The sequence below is a fragment of the Arachis ipaensis genome, chromosome B8 (genome assembly GCF_059453495.1).
Source record: "Arachis ipaensis isolate K30076 ecotype BB chromosome B8, ASM5945349v1, whole genome shotgun sequence".
In the NCBI taxonomy this organism is placed as follows: domain Eukaryota; kingdom Viridiplantae; phylum Streptophyta; class Magnoliopsida; order Fabales; family Fabaceae; genus Arachis; species Arachis ipaensis.
The window spans coordinates 133,716,758-133,739,455 of record NC_142443.1 but is presented as its reverse complement, the minus strand read 5'-3'; the positions used below and the strand labels follow the sequence as shown (position 1 = coordinate 133,739,455).

At 37.7% G+C, this 22,698-nt stretch overlaps 3 protein-coding genes across 3 annotated transcripts; all 3 read left to right on the top strand.

Annotated features, from left to right (window-relative positions):
- Window positions 1-191: 191 nt before the first annotated feature.
- LOC107611474 (uncharacterized) lies at window positions 192-1,091 on the top strand. Its single transcript, XM_016313392.1, has 2 exons — window positions 192-506; window positions 654-1,091. Exons 1-2 carry the CDS (start codon window positions 192-194, stop codon window positions 1,089-1,091), a joined length of 753 nt encoding a protein of 250 aa, XP_016168878.1.
- Window positions 1,092-7,613: 6,522 nt separating this feature from the next.
- On the top strand, window positions 7,614-10,619 carry LOC107611475 (uncharacterized). The gene is made up of 2 exons (XM_016313394.1): window positions 7,614-7,775; window positions 9,324-10,619. Exons 1-2 carry the CDS (start codon window positions 7,614-7,616, stop codon window positions 10,617-10,619), a joined length of 1,458 nt encoding a protein of 485 aa, XP_016168880.1.
- A 10,037-nt stretch (window positions 10,620-20,656) lies between these two features.
- Window positions 20,657-22,469, top strand: LOC107614322 (F-box protein AFR). Its single transcript, XM_016316532.3, has one exon. It carries the CDS (start codon window positions 21,143-21,145, stop codon window positions 22,256-22,258), a length of 1,116 nt encoding a protein of 371 aa, XP_016172018.1. The 5' UTR covers window positions 20,657-21,142; the 3' UTR covers window positions 22,259-22,469.
- The last annotated feature ends 229 nt before the right edge of the window (window positions 22,470-22,698 follow it).

Sequence of the window (22,698 nt, the reverse complement as noted above, 5' to 3'; positions counted from 1 at the left end):
ATAAATTCCCTTACTATATCTCGTTTACACTATAAACGAGATGAATTTTCACGTATCTTGTTTACAGTGTAAACGAGATATGTATATGACAAATGTTCACCTTCTATAAAAGGATGTGTAACATTTGCTATTCTTCACACACATTTCATATCATTCTTCTGTCTCTTACTTCTCTCAAAAAACATAGCTGAATGGCCAGTAACAATCCATTCATAGTTGTGCTTCTTTATCCCAATTGTCGCATGAGAAATGGCGACAACGGGGTAATATTTGAGTGTCAAGATCCGATATTGTTTCGCACTCAGCGTGTGGAGACGTTGTCGGATTTGAAGAGTTTGATATTGAGCAAGCTCGGTGGGACACAACCGAGGGAAATCGGAAGGGTGGCGTATAGGTTGCTGGCACCCATGGAAAATGGAGTTTTCCGGTTTAAACTATTCCGACTTCACGGAGACGAGCATGTGCGACTGATGTTCGACATTCATGGGAGGATCATGTGTGAACAGGTAATGGAGCTGTCCGCCGAGGTGGGTCACAGTGGTAGTGGGTCGTCCGTACACGAAACCTACGTGCAGGACGACCGACCTCTCGCACCACCTCCCATTCATGTCGTGATTCCGGAGCATGAGGCAGAGGAGGGTGAGGAGGAGTAGGACGAGGATTACGTGGCGGACAGTGTGGACAGTAAATCTTCCGATGGTGGCGATGAGGATGAGTTTGTGCTGGAGACACCTGCGGGGGCTGTGCCACGCCATGTGATACCTCCACCTCATCCAATTCCGGTGCTATCGGCTGTGCCAAGTCACTATCACAGTTTATATCTGGACGCCATGCATGAAAGGAACCTAGTTTCTGACAGCTGTGGAGTGGATTACAACCTGGACGACGGTGTGGAGTTTCGGGTCGGACACAGGTTCAGAAGCCGAGAGGCGGTGCTTCAAGGTGTGAAGAACTACAGTATTCGAAGGAGTGCTGAGTACCGGGTGATTGAGTCTGACCGCTTAAAGTACCATGTGCAGTGCTGTCAAGCCCACAGTGGGTGTCAATGGAGCCTCCGTGCCGCCCTTTGTCAGAATCTCGGATACTGGTAAGTTCAAGTTTAATTGTGAATTTGAGTAGTTTTGTCTTATATGTTATTTCGGCTAGAGATGTCGTGTATGAATAAATTTTTTCTGTGGTGATTAGGGAGGTTCGGAGATTTGGTAGACCACATAGATGTCTGGAACCCACCATATCTCAAGACCATTGTCAGTTAGATAGCAGTCTCATATGCAGAGTCATATTGCCCTTGATTCAATCCAACCCGTCTATCAGTGTCCTAATCTTGCAAGGTGCAGTGCAGGCAAGCTATCACTTCAAATCCTCGTACAGAAAGGTGTGGATGGCGAAGCAGAAGGCCATTGCACGGATCTACAGTGATTGGGAAGAATCGTACAACAAGGTGCCGAAGCTGCTTCAGGCACTGCAGAGCTGTTTCCCGGCACCATATGTGACCTACGCGTCAAACCGTACTACGAAGGACACCTCATGGTGCATGATTGCTGTGGTGGAGGTGAGGCCTTTCTGTCCTGTGGGATGTCTCCATGCTCCTCCTGGTGGGCGTACTTCGCCTCCTCATCAGACTCAACTCCGATCCCCACCCGCATGGGTGGGCCCTCTCCCTCCTTACCGGCTCACCAGGCTGACGCTCTCTGTGACCCCTCTCTCTCCGAGCAGGTCGTCGAGTATCATCCCTACCCTCCCTCGCACGTCGATGTTGATCCGGCACCCCCCGAGGAAGGGCGAGATCATCTCTGGGCTGGCTGGTAGTGGACTGTACGTTAAGGGACAACTCCACCAGCCTCTGGTCCTCCAGTATCTCCTGCCCCGATAGATGCCTAACACGGCAAGCTGCACGCCACCAGTCATAGTACTCCAGGGTCGGCCTGGTATCAAAGGTATGGTGCACAGTGATCCGGCGACCGGGCTCAAACCTCTGGTGCCATCTATCATAGCACTCCTTCAGCTTGAGCGGCCACCATACATCCTCACCTCGACCAGTAGTAGTCAGGTACCTGTCAATGAAGATGGTGTGTTAAATACTTCCTTAAGTCATAATAACTTAAATCTTTTAACAGATAAGTAAATAGAAATATAGCATCAATCTCACCTATCATTATTTACCGGAGTGCCTGATACCTGCTGCTCTCCATTGAACTGCCGTTTCGCCCGATTAACGTGGTGAAAACGGACGATATTGAAGCACAATAGAGGACGGCTGACAACCATGTCCCCCATTCCTCCTCCTCACAAAACCAAGGGGGACACAAAGCCTGCCGGGCGGGGTCATTGCAGACTCTCCATGCAAACTGAATAAAGAAAGTTTTCAATACAACACAAACACAATTATTATACGAAATCGCTCGAATTATCCATATAACAAGCATACAAAAGCATACGATATCTATCTAATTATCGAAAACAAAAAACGTGCGTATTTTACAACTAACCTCGTCGAACCATAGCCAGTCAAGGGAAACCCTCCAACGTAGGACCTTGGCCTCATGCTGATCCCTGCTCTGCTGCAGTAATCCAACCAACCTAACAGATCGAAGGAGAGCATATACGATTCGTTAAGTAACATACCAAAAGATTTGACAAAATTATTTAACTCTAATACATAAAAAGACATTTCTCACCTCGCAGCCATCGGATACTGGTAGACGCCTCTATCTGGTGGACACCACTGGGGGAATCTCTGATAGATTCAGGACATCAACAACGGAGTGCAGCCAGCGATATACGTGACGCCCCGCTGAGCCGCCAAAGATAAGGACTGATACGTCCAGGCCAGCACAGCTGAGCCCCAAAAAAATGCTCTACACTTCGCAAAGTCCCGGAGCAGCGGTAGCCAACGAAGGTGCACCATATTGTTGGACTTGTCGATAATCAGATACCCTCCGATCAGTAACATGATATAACACCTGGCGTACTGTCGAAGGGTCTCGGGATCGTCTGTCTGGGGCATCTGGCGAACACGATCCCATAGCCACACAAGCTTCAGCGTGAACGACTCCTTCTTCTGTGCCGCCTGCTGTGCTGCCACGGGAGGCTTGGATCCGAGGAGCTGCTCCACCAATGCCCACGTCTCCGTATGGTACCACCTACCAAAGTCACAGAGACAACCCCCGATGGAGTTACCGTGTGCCCGTAGACCTAAGTGGTACGCCACATCCTGCAGGGTGATAGTGACCTCATCCCACGGGAGATGAAACGTGTGCGTCTCTGGACGCTATCGCTCCACCAGTGCCGAAATCAGGGAATTGTCAAAAGTAAAATTTCTGAAGGGCACGGTGTCGCCGAATCCGGCCTCAGCCAGATATGGGACGATGGCGTCTAATGGAGGTAAAGTATGGCTCACTCGCCGGGACAACAGGAGGCGAGACCTCTGAATAATGACAAACAAAAATAATATTTAAATTATATAAAATCAATTATAACTTATAAATTATTTTTAACATTTTAAAAAATTAATTTTACTTTTGATAATATTTATCTCTCAAAAGTCTCAAGAATAATTATTTCTATTATTACTTTTATTACAAATTAAACAATATAACACAACAAAATAAAGTCTTAAATGTCTAACAGAATAAAAATATCAAAATTTATTAACGTAAACAGTGTCATACTATTATAATGGCATTAAATTTATAAATACTAACAACATACCACAGCAATAACAGCGTTCCAAACTAATAATATTTATGTCATATCAATCTAGCACAAGCGGATAGAGTTTTAAATAAAGCCTAGAGACCTAATTCCTAACCCATATACCAACGTCCCAAATCTTCATGACTACCCTAACAATGGCAACATCATTAAATTTTTCAACCATAACGAAACTAACCTTGAAGTTGGCCGCCCCGGCGTAATGTGTCGTCTCGTTCAGCCTGTTTATGTCCCCGTCATTCCCCACTTGGCGCGCCATCACCGCTTGGGTCAAATGTATAGTCAGAAAGGATTAAAAGAGGGGAGAAAGATGTTGACAAAGTGAAACTGGGGCCAGAAGTTGGCTATAAACGATTTCTATATATATGCGCGTACGGCCCATATCTCGTTTACAGTGTAAACGAGATGACAATGTGTATATCTCGTTTACACTGTAAACGAGATATGACAGGGGAATTTAAATCGGTAAATTCTCTAAAAATTATTTAATTTGGTAAATATTATATTTATTTTATTTATTAAAATAAAAAATTCGCGTATCCGTAAAAATAAAGAAATAAATAAGTAAATATTCTTTTTATGTTTTATTTCAACTAATAATTATGATATATGTTGTATTATTTTAATTTATTATTTTAAAAAATATGTTTAATGTTATTTTGAAAGTAAACATATTTAAAAGAATAGAAAAAATGAATTTTATTGATATTTTTTAATAAAAATAACTTTTTAAAAATATTTTTGTGTTTTGCGGATATATCTGCTATCCGATCTGATCCGATTCGCAAATGTGCGGATCGGATCGAATCAAATCGCATCCAAACTTAAAAACTACGAATATTGGATTCGATGATTTTAGTGCGGATCGAATCAAAATTTTGGCCATATCCAATCTGATCTGATCCGCGTTCACCCCTAAGCATAATCACATAGTTAAAGTAACTAAAAGCTTAATTTAATATTTAAAAAATTTTAATGTTATAATTTTATTTGTGGAGTAATCTTATCAGATTTTTATAAAATCTGATGATTTTATAATTTAAATTTTATTATAACATTTTATTTTATATATTTAATTTACTCGATTTTATGCAACACATGGATCGGGCATAACTAAGTTATGGTGGTTGTTGGAAAGACATTGCCAAGTTGTTTTTTTTTTTTTTCTTTTTTATAATTCTACAATGAAGAATTGAAGATTGAAGACTCTAAAAGTTCCGCAGTGATAGAAAAGATTTTGCACTGTTCACTTTTCTGCTCCTAACAAAGATAGACGCAGCCAACAAGGAACCATTGCTATATAACTTTAGTAATATGGAGAAAAAATTATATATAAATAAGATTTTTTTCTGAGTATATAGTTAAATAGATTCACAAAAGTTTTATATCTAATGTTTTCATTTTTTTAAAAAAAATTATTACATTAAAATTTTTGTTTTTTACAAAAATAAAATATATAAATCTTTTCGTCACACTTTTAAAGATTAATTTGTCAAAATAAAAATAATATGTCTAATTAAAATGAAAACTTATGTCTTACTTTTATAAAATTTAGGAATCTAAATATAATAAATTTTTTTTAAAGACAAAAATATCTAACACAATTTTTTAAAAACCTATTTGAATATATACTTTTTTTTTTTTAAGAATAGAATTGATCCTAAAATAAAATTTTTTATTAAATTTATAAAAATATATAAATTATACATGATAAATTTTTTTGTATACTTTTTTATTAAAATAATAATTTTTATCTTTTATCAAAATTTACTCATGATTATAATATTATCTAAATGAAATATATAAAATATTAAAATGTATTCATTAATATATTTATTTTGTGTTTTTGTATAGTATAAAATATACACATGTATATAATGTCAATTTATAAGATATGATGAATTTATAAAATTAATAAATAAAAATATGACTTGATAGAATAAAGTTTTTTTTAAGACGCTGGTGTATATATATATATAATATTAATAATTAGTCAGTTAAAAATTTTATTTTTCTATATAAAAAAGAGTTTTATTAGGTAGATATTGTGAAGTGTGAATAACACAAATAACGAGTTGCATCTCAAGTTTACTAAATAAAAAAATCTCACTTCATTTGCATTCGCTACAACCCTAATCTCTTACTTTTTATGGTTTCATTTTTTTTTCTTTTTAGCACAGTCGCTTTACTCTTCCTTTTTTGTCGTGCTATTACCAACGCACCTCATTGCCATCGCCGTTTGAAAAAGCAACGCGTCGTAGCCGCTACAGCTTGCACCTTCTTCTCCCATACATTGGGCTGTCCTTATATTTCTTGTAATCGACATCTCCGCTGCACCTTCTTCTTCCATGCGTCGCATCGTCCCTGCTCTTGACGCCGCTGCTGCACTTTCTTCTCCCATGCGTCACGCTGCCCCTCCTGTTCTCCCTACAAGCGACGCTATTGCTCCACGCCTTCTTTTTCTCTCTGTCGTGCTGCGACTGTGCTCCCTGCAAGCAACACCGCCCTTTCCTCTTTTCCCCTGCGTCGCGTCGCGCATACATTCTGGATGAAGAAGCAGGTACTCTTTTCCCCTGCGTTCGCAATGCTGTCAATCATCCTAAAACCCTCCATGTGTTGCACCGTTTGAAGAATTAATGTAGCCATTTGTCCGTCCTGCGGTGATAATGAATATCTTTTTTCATGTTTTTGAATATTTTTTTAAAAATTGATTGGATGTTTGTTTTAGTTTATATGGATGTTACTTTATTTTTAGATGAATATTTTTTTATTTTAGGTTGATGTTTCTTTTTTTTGTGATGAAAGGTGGTGACGTAAGGGAGAAAAAGGCGACGCCCATACTGAAGAGAGAAGGAAAAAAAGATTAAGATAAAAATATCACAAATGATGCTAACAGAAATTAAAATTTGTGCAGAGAGTAAAAATGAAAATAGAATTAAATTAAATTTTAAATATGATTATTAAAAGTTTAATTTTTAAAATTAATTAAATATCTTTTAATTTGTTATTTATATTATTTAATATAAATATTATCTTTTTATATTTTTTCATTAAAAAAATTCTCATTTTAGCTTATTGAGTATCTCAGCACCGTTGTGAACAAAATTTTAATTTTAAATTTTTTATTATTTTTTTTAGTTGAGAAAAAGACTCCTCAGATATTAGTCGTCTTCACTTACTGTGCTGACTTCACAATTAACAAGAGTTTGTGTTCATCCTGAAATTTTCCTCCCAAAAAATATCTTAGTGTGAATTAGATAACCACCAAACCAAATTAGTGTGTTTCATGTTTTTAGATATCGGATAAAAATTAGTGTAATTTTTTAATATTAAAAGTGATGAAGAGTTGTAAAACAAATTGTTACATTAGATTTTTTATTTATAAAAATAATATATAGACTACGTATTATTAATACAATACGTATTTTGTATATTATGTTTGTATAAATAAGTACCTCTACAATATTATAAAATTTCATTTTTTATAATATTAACATAAAGTTTTATTCACTCTTTAATATTAAAATAAAAAATCCAACTAGTGTACATTAGATATTCGAAAACAAAACACGAAAATACAAAAAACTATGTCTATATAGACCGGAAAAAACAAAAAAACAATCGTATAAGATATTGAAATATAAATATAAAAATACAAATTTATATTTAATAAATGAGATATGAGTATAAATATTTTGTTCTAAAATATTAAATTATTGTATTTTATATTTTTTTATAAAACAAAGATAGAAATATAATTTATCTTTTTATTTTTTTTAATATTTCTATCAACTTTATATGTTTATTATTATATTTTTTATTTTTTGTATAAAAAATAAAATAAATTAAATTTTTATAATTTGAGTTTCTGCCGCTCTGTGGCTCCGCCAGTGTGGGTTATGTCCTGTGTGGCAGTGTCACTACTTACTAGCTCCCTGTCACTCTGCGTTTCTGCTTCCCGCGACTCATTGTATCGCTGCGATTCTCCCGTGTGGCTCCGTTCTCCGTCGGTTTCTCCTTGCATCGCCGCCACGCCGCGTCTAGTGGTTCTCACTTCTCAGGTTCTACCTTCTTTTGCGTCACTGCTTATGATTTGTGTCGATCTGCTGCTGCGTTCCTTCCTTTGACACTCAGGCACTCAGCAATTCGGTATCTGATTCTGCGGTTCTACCTTCTTCTTCAACAAACATCAAATTTTTTTTTTTAAATTTCTGGAGTTCTGGTTGACTAGTTCTTTTTTTTATTCTACAATCCTCTTCTCTGTTGCCGCTAGCGCCACACCACTACTGTCTACTGGGTCATCCTCCTGGAGTTTAATTTGCCTCTTGGTACATGATTGGGATACTTAATTTACTTGGTCATTCATTTTTTTGCTCATTTGTTTCATTGTTTAATAAATGAATATTTGATATAGTTGGTTTATTTAGAAATTGTGAATTTGTTCTGATGTAATTGATACTTAGTCCTGGTCATGGAGTTTAGTTTGCCTCTTGGTATAGTAGTAGGGATACTTAATTTACTGGGTCATTCATTTTTTTGCTCATTTGTTTTATTGTTTGATAAATGAATATTTGATATAGTTGATTTATTTAGAAATTGTGAATTTGTTCTGATGTAATTGATACTTTAGTTTCATTAACCACCATTGGCTTTGGTGCCTATACTTGGCATAATTTTACAAATCACAAGTGATGAAGTGCCATACAAATTTAGAAATTTTATTTTATTTAATTATCGTCGCTAACTATGTACTCTAACACAGGCTTCACTGCTTCAGCAAAATAATAAATGATCTTATGATCATATTCATATATGTATGCCTCTCTGGGCTCTGACCCTCTTTGATATCATAATTTGATTTTGTAGAGAATTTCAACCAAGACAAACGTCATTTAAATCATAACTTGATTTTGTGATTGAATTAGTTACTAGCTTGCTGCTGTTGTTATTGGATCAATTTTCTGTTGTTATTGGATCAATTTTTTATTTATATTTCTATGCTGAACTTCTCAATTTGAAAAAAATTGTAAATTAATTTTATTGATTAATTAATTTAGGTTTATAATTTTATTTTTATTAGTAATGGAGAAATATTTCAAAAGAACTTTATTATTGGAGATTGGATCCCAAAACAATTTATCGACCTCTTCTAACAAGAGGAGGTTTTTAGAATTTGAAGTAGAGAGTCTCATAGCAGATCCAGGACAACGACCAAAGATTTCAAGTTATCATCCGAATGACAGAGACAAAGTTAGATGTGCATATTTGCAAAAAGGTCCTTGTCAACCAAGGACTCATGATTTTTCGCAAACTGTTTGTGGTTCTTCTTTTCGAAGATTTAATCCTAGTTGGTTTGATGATTATGGCAATTGGTTAGAGTATAGTATATCAAAAGATGCTGTTTTTGTCTTTGTTGTTATCTTATGAAACCTGAGAATGAAGGTGGCGATGCTTTTGTAACCAATGGCTTTTCAAATTAGAAAAAAAGGAGAGATTACAAACTCATGTTGAGATTCATGATAGTGCTCATAATCAAGCTTGGAGAAAATGTGAAGCACTTATGAAGCCAAAACAACACATTAGTGCTGCTTGAAAAAAAATCTTTGCAGGCTAAAAAGAATTATCAAATTCACTTGACAGCCACAATTGATTGTATTATATTTCTTTTGCGACTAGGATTGGCCTTTCGTGATAATGATGAAACAGATGATTCTGTTAATCAAGAAAATTTTTTGGAACTTCTAAACTTTCTTGCACAATATAATGAAGAGATTGATCATGCTTTTAAAAATGCTCGTGGGAATCTTAAACTAAGAGCTCCCTCAATTCAAAAAGATATTGTAAGAGCGGCTGCAAGTGAAACGACAAAAGCTATTGTAAATGATCTTGGGGATGAATTGTTTGCTGTTTTGGTTGATGAAGCTCGCGATATTTCTATTAAGGAGCAAATGTCGATTTGTTTAAGGTATGTGAATAAAGAAGGGCAAGTTAGGGAGCATTTTCTTGGTCTTGTTCATATTTCTAATACTAATGCTTTATCTTTAAAATTAGCATTGGAGTCATTATTAGAAACATATAATTTAAGTTTATCAAGAGTATGTGGCCAAGGATATGATGGTGCAAGTAATATGCAAGGAGAATTTAATGGTTTGAAAACTTTGATATTGGAAGAAAATTCTTATGCTTTCTATGTACATTGCTTTGCCCACCAACTTCAGTTAGCTTTTGTAACGATTGCAAAAAAACAAGTTGAAATTGCTTTGCTTTTTAATTTGTTAACCAATTTGTGCAATGTTGTTGGAGTTTCGTGTAAACGAAGAGATATGCTTCGTGATAGTCAAATGACTAAGACAATTGAAGCATTACAAAGTCGAGAAATTTCTAGTGGACGTGGTTTGAATCAAGAAATAGCTTTAAAAAGAGCTGGAGATACTAGATGGGGTTCACACTATGGAACTATACTTCGATTAATTTCTTTGTTTCCTTCCATGGTCAATGTTCTTGAATATGTTGAGAAAGATGAAAATAATTCAGAACAAAGAGCTGAAGCATGTCATTTATTGAATGTCATTCAATCTTTTGAATTCATTTTCAACTTGCACTTGATGAAAAACATCTTGGAAGTTACTAATGAATTATCTCAAGCGTTACAAAGGAATGATCAACACATTGTAAATGCTATGGCATTGGTTAAAGTTTCTAAGCAACGGTTGCAAACTATAAGAGATGATGGTTGGCCTCTTTTACTTGATGAAGTCTCATTGTTTTGTGACAAACATAATATTACCATTCAAAAAATGGATGATATATTTATGTCACAAGGAAGATCAAGATGCAAAGCTCAAAAGATCTCAAATTTGCATCATTTTCAGATTGAGATATTCTATCAAGTAGTTGATAGATAACTTCAAGAACTCAACAATCGTTTTACAAAGGTGAATACTAAATTGCTTCTTTGTATAGCTTGTCTGAATCCAAGACACTCATTTATTGCATTTGATAAGGAGAAGTTGATCCAATTAGCTCAATTCTATCCATTAGAATTTTCTTCTACTCAACTCTTGGCACTTAATAGTCAACTTGAGAATTTCATATTAGATCTGCGTTCTGATGATCAATTCTCAAACTTGAATGGGATTGGTGCTCTTTCTCAAAAATTGGTTGAGACTCGAAAAAATATTGTTTATCCATTAGTGTTTCTTCTTTTGAAGTTAGCTTTAGTTTTTCCTGTAGCAACTACATCAGTTGAAAGAACTTTTTCTGCTATGAACATCATAAAGAGTCGGCTTCGCAACCGTATGGGAGATGAATTTTTAAATGATTGTTTAGTGACATATATAGAAAGAGAGATATTTGATTGTATTGACAATGAAAAGATTATTCAATCTTTTCAAAATATGAACCCAGAATAATGGAATTTTAAATTATTTACTATTGTAAATTATTTTATTATTTTAATTTGTTAGTTAAATAATTTGAGGAGTAATCATATTTTATAATACTATAGTATAATTATAAAATTATTATTATACTATATATATTTTGCCCCCACTGGTAAAATTTTCTGGATCCGTCACTGGATATAATAACTAATATTATCTAATATAATAATATCTAATCTAAATATAGTATATTTTATAATCTAAATTGTACTGGATGCCTCCGGTACAGGTTGAGAGATGGATCGAGAACTTGCAGGTCGAGGCGGATGCCAGATTATTTGACTGGAGCAATGGGGGTGGTACCTACAAAGACACTCCGACGCTCAAGTCAGAATGGATCTAAGAGGTAGAAGGTGTGAGGAATGAATGAATACCTGGAGGGACCTGGGTCCTCTATTTATAGGTGATGGTAGCTATCTTATCTTATCTTATTTGGCTAAAATAAGGGAGACGTTTGAATTCGAAAGTTGGTTAGGAGCTCTAGTGGGCCGGTTCTAGGCCTTCTAGAAGGGCGAAGCGGGTCGGACTTGGGTATCCAGGTTCAGAGACCATTCCGGGCGTAGGATCCGTGGGCCAGATCCATAATAGTTGTCTCCGGAGCGAGAGAATGAGGGTGCTCGGTCTCATCGCTGGAGGAACCTTTTCCTCACCGTTTGTAGTTTGGCAAGGAGATCGTTATTTAGTTTTTCTGGTCGAGGTCGAGGATTTGGGGAGTTCTTGGCCGTTTCATGGTCAGGCGAGGAGCACGTTGTTTGGGCGTCTCATCACATGCCGGGTTTGATGACCGCTCTGAAGAAGGGCTCGGAGATCGGGTCTAGAACAGTTGTCCCCGGAGCATGAGAGTATACTTTTTTGGTCTCAATGCTAAGTCGTTGGGGAGTCCGATTCTCTGTAGTTTGGGAGACTGTGAGGGGCCTGGAAAGGGCATGACATCATCCTGCATCAATTGGTAGGATGTTGGTCAGTCTGGCTTTCCGCAAGTTGGAAGACCGTCAGCTCATTCTTGTTTTGTGTGGCCTTTTTTGGGCCGTTATTGTGAACTTATTTTAGGCCTCTTGGTGGGCCGATTTCAAGACTTTGTTTATTTAGCTTATTTGGATTTCCGTTTTGTTGGCTTTGCGGGTGATCGATTCACGAGTCACTATTTTTGTTATTTGGATATCCATTTTGTTGGCTTCGGGGTGATCGATTCCCGGGTAGCCGTTCACTTATTTGGATATCCGTTTTATTATTTGGATATCCGTTTTGTTGGCCTCGGGGTAATTGATTCTCATGTAGCCATTTACTTATTTGGATATCTGTTTTGTTATTTGGATATCCGTTTTATTGACTTCGAGGTGATTGATTCCCGGGTAGCCATTTACCATTTGGATATCCGTTTTGTTATTTGGGTATCCGTTTTGTTATTTGGATATCCGTTTTATTGGCCTCAGGGTAATCGATTCTCGTGTAGCCATTTACTTATTTGGATATCCGTTTTGTTATTTAGATATCCGTTTTGTTGGCCTCAGGGTAATCGATTCCCGTGTAGCCGTTTACTTATTTGGATATCCATTTTGTTATTTGGATATCCGTTTTGTTGGCCTTGGGGGTAATCGATTCCCGTGTAGCCGTTTATTTATTTGGATATCTGTTTTGTTATTTGGATATCCATTTTATTGGCCTCGGGGTAATCAATTCCCGTGTAGCCGTTTACTTATTTGGATATCCGTTTTGTTATTTGGATATCCGTTTTATTGGCTTCGAGGTGATCGATTCCCGAATAGCCATTTACCTATTTGGATATCCGTTTTGTTATTTGGATATTCGTTTTGTTGGCCTCGGGGTGATCAATTCCCATGTAGCCGTTTACTTATTTGGATATCCGTTTTGTTATTTGGATATCCGTTTTATTGACTTCGAGGTGATCAATTTCCGGGTAGCCGTTCACTTATTTGGATATTCGTTTTATTATTTGGGTATCCGTTTTGTTATTTGAATATCCGTTTTGTTGGCCTCAGGGTAATCGATTTCCGTGTAGCCGTTTACTTATTTGGATATCCGTTTTGTTATTTGGATATCCATTTTGTTATTTGGATATCTGTTTTGTTGGCCTCGGGGTAATCGATTCCCGTGTAGCCGTTTACTTATTTGAATATCTGTTTTGTTATTTGGATATCCGTTTTGTTGGCCTCGGGGTAATCGATTCACGTGTAGCCGTTTACTTATTTGGATATCCATTTTGTTATTTGGATATCCGTTTTGTTGGCCTCAGGGTAATCGATTCCCGTGTAGCTATTTACTTATTTGGATATCCGTTTTGTTATTTGGATATAGTTTTGTTGGCCTCGGGCAATCGATTCCCGTGTAGCCGTTTACTTATTTGGATATCTGTTTTATTAGCTTCGAGGTGATCGATTTTCGGGTAGCCGTTTACTTATTTGGATATCCTTTTTATTATTTGGATATTCGTTTTGTTGGCCTCGGGGTGATCGATCCTCGGGGGTAGCCGCATTTGGTTCGTGCCGTCGGACGGGGCAATGCTTTTGAAAAAATGAATTTCATTTGTGGTTTGGGCCCCGTTAAAACCTCTCGATAGGAAATAGTGCCCGGTAAAAAAATATACAATTAAACAACTTAAGCAATAAATGCAAGTGAAAAAGGCAAAATATAAAGGGTAAAGAGATAGTCTTAAACAACCTCGATCTTGTTGTTTTGGAAGGATGTTTCTACATATAGTAGCGTCGTAAGTTGGTGGAATTTCAGGATCTTGGGAGCTTGGTCCCATCTAGTCTTTCGAGCATGTAGGCTCCTTTTTCGATTGCCGTCTTGATTTGGTAGGGATCCTCCCAGTTGGGTGTGAGCTTCCCTTCTCCGGGAGTGGGTGGACCGATGTCGTTTTGTCGTAAGACAAGGTCTCCTGGTCCAAAGTCTCGTCGTACCGTGCTGTCATTGTACCTTAGGCTTATTCTCTATTTTAGGGCTAGCTCTCGTAGGTGTGCTATGCTCCTGACCTTGTCTACAAGGTCCCACTCTGCTTCTTTGTCATTTTCTCCCATGGTTCTGCGTGGACTTTGGTCTTGGCGTGCATCGAGGTCGGCGAGGAAGATGCCTGCCAGGTCTCAGGATCTCTTGCGGAAGGCCGAGTTGGTGTTCTCACACTATACTGCGACTTCTCGGTCCCCGTGTATTGTTTCAATAGTGCCATTATCGGCCTGAGACTTCATGATTAGGATCTTGGTGAAGATGACGGCGGATAGGTTGTTGATCATCTTTTTTTCGAGGATGATGTTGTAGGCAGTGGAGTCCTTGAGGACCATGACGTTAGCGATTTTTACCAGTAAAGAGATTCATAGAAACGGTTGCGTTGTAGATATAGTCTCTAAACTGACAAAAATCCCTTCGTACAAACGTTTTGGGTGTCACAAGTAACAAACCTCTTTAGAAATTGTTAACCGAGTATTCAAACCTCGGGTCGTCTTCTCAAGGAACTGCGATGAAGTATGTTCTTATTATTGGCTATAAAGGTTGTAATCGGGGTTTAGAAGGTGAGAAGCAAGTAATTTAAATGACAGGTAAAGTAAATGGCAATTAAAATAAATAAATACTGTAAAGCAGACTTTTGGTAAGGTAAAAGAAGTTGGAGGTCCAACATAGTTATCTCTCTCAATTATAATGAAAGTTGAATCTAAACTCCACTTGGTCAACCTTTACTAAGACAAAGGAAAGTCAAGGGACTAATTAATCTGGCCTTTGAATCCTATTTATTTCCTAAGAAAAGGTTGGGATTATTTAAGTTCAGCTTAGTTAGCAAGATAACGATTATCAATTATATTGAGTTTAATAACTGTTGAGTTACTAAATTCTTAACCAGAACCAAAAGGAGAAAAAGTAAAATTGCTGAAGTAATAAGAATATCCTTAGATGGGAAGCAATGGTAACTTAAATAAAAAAGAACAATCATAAACTGAAAATACCTCAATTATCATTAATTCAAATAACAATCTGTGACATGGAATAATTCATAAATCAAATTATAATAATCAATTCAAATGTTGGAATAAATAAATAAAAGTAAAACTAAAATAAAAGAACATTAAACCTGGGATCCAGAGTTACTCTTAAAACAAGAAGAAATCCTAAATCCTAAAAGAGAGAGAGAGAAGATCTCCCTCTCAACTAAATCTAAATCATTGAAAGGTAAAATATGTGAGCTCTCTTTGAATGGGTGCATTCCCACACTTTATAACCTCTGGTCTAAGCTGTTTGTACTTGGATCTGGGCCGAAAAGGGCTTCAGAATTCGCTGGGGGCGCATTCTGTAAATTCTGATACGTGGCCCCTGTCACACGTCCGCGTGGGTCACGCGGTCGCGTCATTTGGAGCTTTTCCTTGCCACGCGGTCGCGTCAGTCATGCGGCCGCGTCGCTGCTGAATCGCGCTTGGCACGCGATCGCGTCGTCCATGCGATCGTGTGGATACCAGTTTCCTTAAAGCTCCGTTTTGCTTCCTCCTTCCATTTTAGTATGTTTCCTTTTCCATCCTTTAAGTCATTCTGCCTTAGAAAATCTGAAACTACTCAACACACTAATCACGGCATCGAATGGAAATAAAGGTAATTAAATTAATTAATTTTAAAGCTTAGGAAACATGTTTTTCACAATATGACATAATAAGGAAGGGAGAGTAAAACCATGCAATTAATGTGAATAAGCAGGTGAAGGATTGTATAAATCACTCAAATTAAGCACAAAAGAACTCATGAAATATGGGTTTATCAGACCACAAACTCAGAGAGGATGGTCTTCCTCTGGCTTCTAGTTCCGATGGTTAGTGGTAACACTATGGAATCATCCGGTTTGAGAAACTTATCTCCAAGTCTGGTAACCCGGTTGTGGTGGATTTGCAGATTTTCGTTTCAGAGACCCAGCTTGTCGAAGGCTACTCTAAAGAGGATGTTGGAATCAGCTCTGGTGTCGACCAGTATTCTTTTCATAAGTCTGGTTCCAACTTTTGCCGAGATGACGAATGGGGCGTCTTTTGCCGAAGTGCCATGTTGGCAGTCATCGGGAAAAAATGTGATTGCTGCTAGAACCGAGGAGATTGGTGCTTGATTTTTTACGGCTAGGACTTTGAGATCCTTTTTTATTGCTGATTTTGACTTTTTCAGCGCATCCTTTCCAATGATGACATTTACGATTATGGTGGGTCGATTTCCGGACTTTCTTGGGATGCCTATCGTATCGTCTTCGAGTTGCGTCCTTTACGTTCATGTGATCTTTCTCTTTCAGTTCTCCGAGGTTCTCGAATGATTTTAACAAACTCGAGGAGTTTGCCATTCGAATGTCTTATTCGATGGCATCTTTTAGGTCGAAGCAATCTTGGATTTTATGCACATATCATCAGTGGTAGTTGCAGCTTGTTGCCACCTGTCCATTACTTTAGCTGTCGCGTTTTCATAAGGATGCCTCGTTCTGCTATTTGGTGGCAGATGTCAGTGATGGGCGCGGGTAGAGGGTGTAGTTCGAAAACTTTCCAACCCTGGGTGGTCGGTTGGCGTTCACGGGTTTGAGGTGCTCTTTTGGTGTATCTCTTGGTGGTGGGTTACTACGAGGTGTCGTGTTACCGTGCTGCCATTTGTTGGCGGCCACGACTTGACTTACCTCTTCGTCGTTTATGTATTCCCTTGTGATGCTTTAAATTTCGTGCGTGGTCCAACCTGGTTTGGTGGTGAGGTGTTTCTGGAAGTCTTCATTTATGAGGCCGTTGGTTAAACAGAGACTGACGACCGAGTCCGTGAGTTTGTCGGCCGTTAGGCACTCATCGTTAAACCTATCGAGGTATTTTCTTATGGATTCATCTTCTGTTTGGGTGATTCCGAGCAACATGATGGGGTGTTTTGCTTTGGTGATCCTGGTGGTGTACTGGGCCATGAATTTTCTGGAGATGTCATGAAAGCTGGCTATGGAGCCGTTTGGAAGGGTGTTGAACCATTTGATTGCGGCGCCGGCTAAGGTTATCGAGAAGGCCTTACACCGCACCTTGTCGGCGGCTCCTTCCAGGTTCATCCTGGCCTCGAAGGCCGTTAGGTGTTCTTGGAGATCTTTGGTCCTGTCGTATTTCATGTCAGTGGGCTTGTTGAAGTCCTTCGGGAGTTTGGCTCTCAAGGATTTTTCTATGAACGGGATGGCTTCCATTATCACGTGCATGTTTCCTGCTCGTTTGGCCTCCCGATGGTGTCGTTGGTCGTCTTCTCCGCGTCGGTGTTTTGGGTCTAGGAAAACGCTGCGGTCGTGCCGTTTGCTGTGTCGTTGCTCAGGCGGCCTGGTGTTCCTGGTATTGCGGTGAGATCAGGTCCTGGAGGTCACTTGGCTTGCGTGCTCTGGGTGGTACCATTCTTTGGGTGTAACTCGACCTTTGAGGTTTTGCACCCTGAGGCACAGCTCTTGGATTATCTGGATCGCCTTCTCTCCCAGGCCGTCGGGTGGCTGGGCTTCAGTGGGAGGACGGTTGTCTTCTCTTGGTTATTGCTAGGCTGGGGTTGGATGGCGATGTGCCGCACTTGTTATCCTCCTGTGGGTGGGAGGAGTGTTATCTTGGAGTTCTGGAGTTGGGCTTCGTGGGTTTGAGTTGGGGTGTTGGCTGGAGAATTGCTCCTCAAGGTTCTCCGTCATGCCGCCACGATTTGGCAGTCCCCCGCATCTATGCAAGAACCTTGAGAAATTTTTTGATGGCACAGGTTTGGAACCTGGTGTATGAAGGAGGTGACCTCATGGGTTTGGAGGGAAAGCTTGAAGAGTTCAAAAGAAGAAGCAACCACGGTGGACATAGAGCCGAAGTAGAGGGAGAAGATGGGGCCATGGCGCTTGGAGAGACGGATGAGGGAGTGGTGAATGAGAGGGTCCAAGAGGTGGAGGTGTGCCACTAAAAGTCAGAGGATTTAGAATTTCACCGTTGGAGAAGGGCGAACGTGCATAAAGAGTGTTATCACTAAGAAGGTAATTGCAAGTAACATTGTTCCTTTGGGATTTCGCCGCTGGAATAGGGCGAATGTGTGTTATCACTGCAAATGTGATGCAAGTTAAAGAAACATTATTCCTTTTTGCTCTCAGTTACAAGCAAGAAATCAACTGAGTGAATTTGAGGATTGCTCTTCTGGGTTATCCGTCATGCCGCCACGACGTTGCAAATTCCCCACAGACGGCGTCAATGTACTGGATGCCTCCAGTACGGGTTGAGAGATGGATCTGGAACTTGCAGGTCGAGGCGGATGCCAGATTATCTGACTGGAGCAATGGGAGGTGGTACCTGCAAAGACACTCCGACGCTCAAGTCAGAATGGATCTAAGAAGTAGAAGGTGTGAGGAATGAATGAATACCTGGAGGGATCTGGGTCCTCTATTTATAGGTGATGGTAGCTATCTTATCTTATCTTATTTGGTTAAAATAAGGGAGACGTTTGAATTCGAAAGTTGGTTAAGAACTCTAGTGGGCCAGTTCCAGGCCTGAAGGACAAAACGGGTCGGATCCGGGTAACTGGGTTTAGGGACCATTCCGGACGTAGGATCCGTGGGCCGATCCGTAACATAAATACACTTTCTATATACTATTATCTAATTGAATATTATCTAAAAGTTTATTTTTATACTTAAATATCATAAAAATATAAAAAGAAATTAAAAAAAAAAACTGTTTGCTTTATGCCGTGATGAAAAATAAGAGAAAAAAAAAAGTAAAAAATTTGATAGACAAAAGGCGAATGAACGAAAGTGGAAGAACTGGAACATAAAGACGAACTATAAACAAAGTGGCCAGTTCAGCGAGTATAAAAGCAAATTGAGACGAGAAGGCCAATTCGCCTAATTAAGAGGCGATTTGTAATGAAGGACAAAAATAAAAATTTTATTTTAATATTTTTTTTTTGTTTTTAAAAATAATATATATATATATATATATATATATATATATATATATATATATATATATATATATATATATTTTAAGAAAAAATTCTAACGCAATATATAAGGAAAAGCTATTTAAGGACAATACACAAGTGTGGTGTCTAATTATAAATATTGTTTAATTATAAGTATTACCTACAAAGTTCATGATACTTATTTAGAGGAGTAGATCTTTTTTAATAAAAAATTAAATGCTATCAAATGTTTAATCTCATTTTTTATTATTATTTTTTATTTATTTTTTATCTCATTTATAAAATTAAAGATAAGAGATCACACAGTATTCTCTCAAGTGTTAAAAAAATGAAAATGATCCATTTCCCCTTTCTAAATATGGTAGTAGTAAGCCTTAGCAGGAAGTAAAAACAAAGCAAGGTTACCATGTTCATAATAGGGTTGTCGGGTGTGATATAAAACTTCACTTTCGTCTTTATTATATTGATGATGGTGAACAAACCCACGCCGCAGACCATATGCTACATATTAAATTCAAGGTGGGAGTGCCACATTTTTGGTGCAAATTGGGTAGAGAGAACTATACATTCTTACCCCTTGGCCCTTGTGATTTATCAATTGTCACTTCCAATTTGAACCAAGAGAAAAAAAACAAATTATTGACAAAATGTGCGTGAATGATAACGGCAGATGTGGCCATAAGCTAGTCACATTTCAAAAATAAAGTAGACCCACTTGTGTCACAATCAACCAATTCAAAAAACAAAATATATCATATACCTGAAAGTATAAAATATTTTATACCATCATTTAATTATATTTATTTTTTATAATTATTTATACAGTAAACATAAAAAATATTTTTTTTTATCAAAAATAGAAAAATTTAAATTCATAATCTCTTAGGTGAGTATAGAGAGATTGTCATTTGAATTATAATTTATTGACAAATAATTACTTTTATTAATATGATATTATGTAATTTAATGCCTATATAAAATATTTTATACTTTGTATCAAAATTAAATACATTATCTAAATTTTGAGTTTTATTTTGATACTTAAGAAATATAAATCCTTTTTACTAACACAATTATTATATCTACAAATTACTTTAATATGTGTGGTGGAGAATTGTTGCCTGTTTCATTAATTAAAATTTAGAAGATTTAAAATGAATCTTAAATAATTAATTAGATTGAAATTCTCGAATCTTGATATTTTTGTAAAAGAAAAAAGAATAACATAATAAATATTTTTATTTTTAAAGTATAATATAAGAATTTAATTTTGATGTACTGTCACTGTACGTACATCTAATTATGCAATATCACATTAATAAAAATAATTATATTTTATATTGACCATATAAATAATCATCTAAAAAATCGAATGTTATTACACAATTATATAAAATACTTTATTTATACTATTAATACATCAAAATTAAACAAATAATATAAAAAAGCAAATAAGTAAGAATAAAGATAAGAAAAAAACTTTAATATTAATTTTCTTTTTAATGGAAAACACATTAAATATGATCTGAACCCTCCTTAAGACCTTAAACTGATGAACATAATGAGTTGGACACAATATTTTATAGAAAGTAAAAAATCTCTTAAAAAACCAGGTAGATACATAAAAAAGAATAAAGTAGTAACGGTGGATCAAAAAAGTCCATCTGGGTAGACAATGATTGCTACTTTTGTGTTGGCGATCAGCACAAACAAAAAACAAAAACAAAAACGCACACACCCCATTCCCCGTGTTCTGTATATCCATCCCCCCCAACTTGTTGTGTACACACACTGTCTAGTTTATGTCCTTTATTACTCTCTTCTGTAACTCCCCTTTCTCATCCATCTACCCCCACACCACCACACATTTGTATTATAAAAAAGAAAACTTTCTTCTCTCAATTTCCTCATTCCCGCTGTAAACCTTTTTCTTTTCTTCTTTTTATTTATTACTAATCCCAATGCTTCTAATTATTCTTATTCTCTGACCCACCCCTCCCGAATATTTCGCCTTTTCATCTTTAAAGCACTCACCACAACCATTTCTTTCTCTCTCTCTCTCTCTCTCAATGGCAGTACTCGAAACCACGAACACCAAGATCAAAAGCAAGAACAAGAACAAGAACAATATCATAGAGGAGCCACTGATTCCGGGACTACCTAACGAAATTGCAGAGCTATGTCTTCTTCATCTTCCGTACCCATACCAATCACTAGCACGAGCTGTTTCATCTTCATGGAACAGAGCCATAACTAACCCTTCGTTTCAACAATGCAAGAAAACACTCTCTCGCCCTTACCTCTTCCTCTTCTCGTTCCACAAACTAACCAGAAAGTTCTATTGCCACCTCCTCGACCACCGTACGCGTTCTTCTACCGCCGCTGCTAGATGGTTCACGCTTCCGCTGCCGCCGTCGCCGATCACGTGCTATGGTAAACTACTAACCATAGCCGGAACAATGCGTTTTGGAACTCTTATCTTTAGCACCGCGATGAGCCAGTGGTCGTCGGCGTCGGCGTTGGCGTCAGCTGCGGCGGGGACATTCTTTACGGAGGAGGGGGAAAACGGAAAAATCGTGGCGGTTCATGGAGGCGCGAGCCTGGGCGCGAAAATCTACGATGCGGAGAGTGACACGTGGCGGAACGGGGCGAGAGTGGAGGTTGAGAATGAGGTTGCGTCTTTTGAGGCAGTGGAAAACGAAGGGAAGGTGTTCGTTACGGAAGGGTGGAGGTGGCCGTTTACGGTGATCCCGAGGGGTTGGGTGTACGATACGCGAAGTGACACGTGGCAAGGAATGGGGATAGGGATGAGGGAAGGGTGGAGCGGGGTGGCGGTTGCGGTGGCGGGGAGGGTTTTTAGGATCCCGGAGTACGGGGATGGGGATGTGAAGGTTTACGAGGAGAGGAGCGACACGTGGCGGCTGGTGAGAGGGCGGTTTCCGAGGGAGAAGGTGAAAAGGCCGTTGAAGGCGAAGGGATTGGATGGGAAGATGTACGTGGCGGGGTGTGGGTTGAACGTGGCGATTGGGAGCGTGGTTTCATTGTGTGGAGAAGGAGGGAAACGACAACGACAGGAAGAGGGACGAAACGACAGTGTTTGTATAGAGTTGAAGTGGGAGGTTGTGGAAGCACCTGGGGGATTTCGTGAATTGGAGGCGTGTCATTGCCAGGTTCTGTATGCTTAGTGTAGTGGCCAGGGTGGGAGATGTTTTTGTTGCTTTTGTTAAGTTCTTTGTATCTAATTCCATTTTTTTCTGGTATTCTCTAATTTAACATACTAAAAATTAATCTAATATATAGATTTAAGTTTTATTTAAACTTCTATACTAATGAGTTGTTACATATATAAAATAATATTTAAATTTTTAATATTATTTAAACAAATTAGTGAATTAATCATTAAACTAATTTAACTTAATTTTCTAATTCCACATATTTAACTACTTATAATACTACTATATTTCATAATTTGGGTTCCTACAAGACATTAAATATTAATCATTTAAAGGTTTAATCGATGTTTAATTGATAAAATAATATATTTAAATCGATTAATTGTTTTAAAAATAGATCTGGTTTGATTGATTTATTTATTTTTGATTGATTTTTCTTATTTTCAATAATA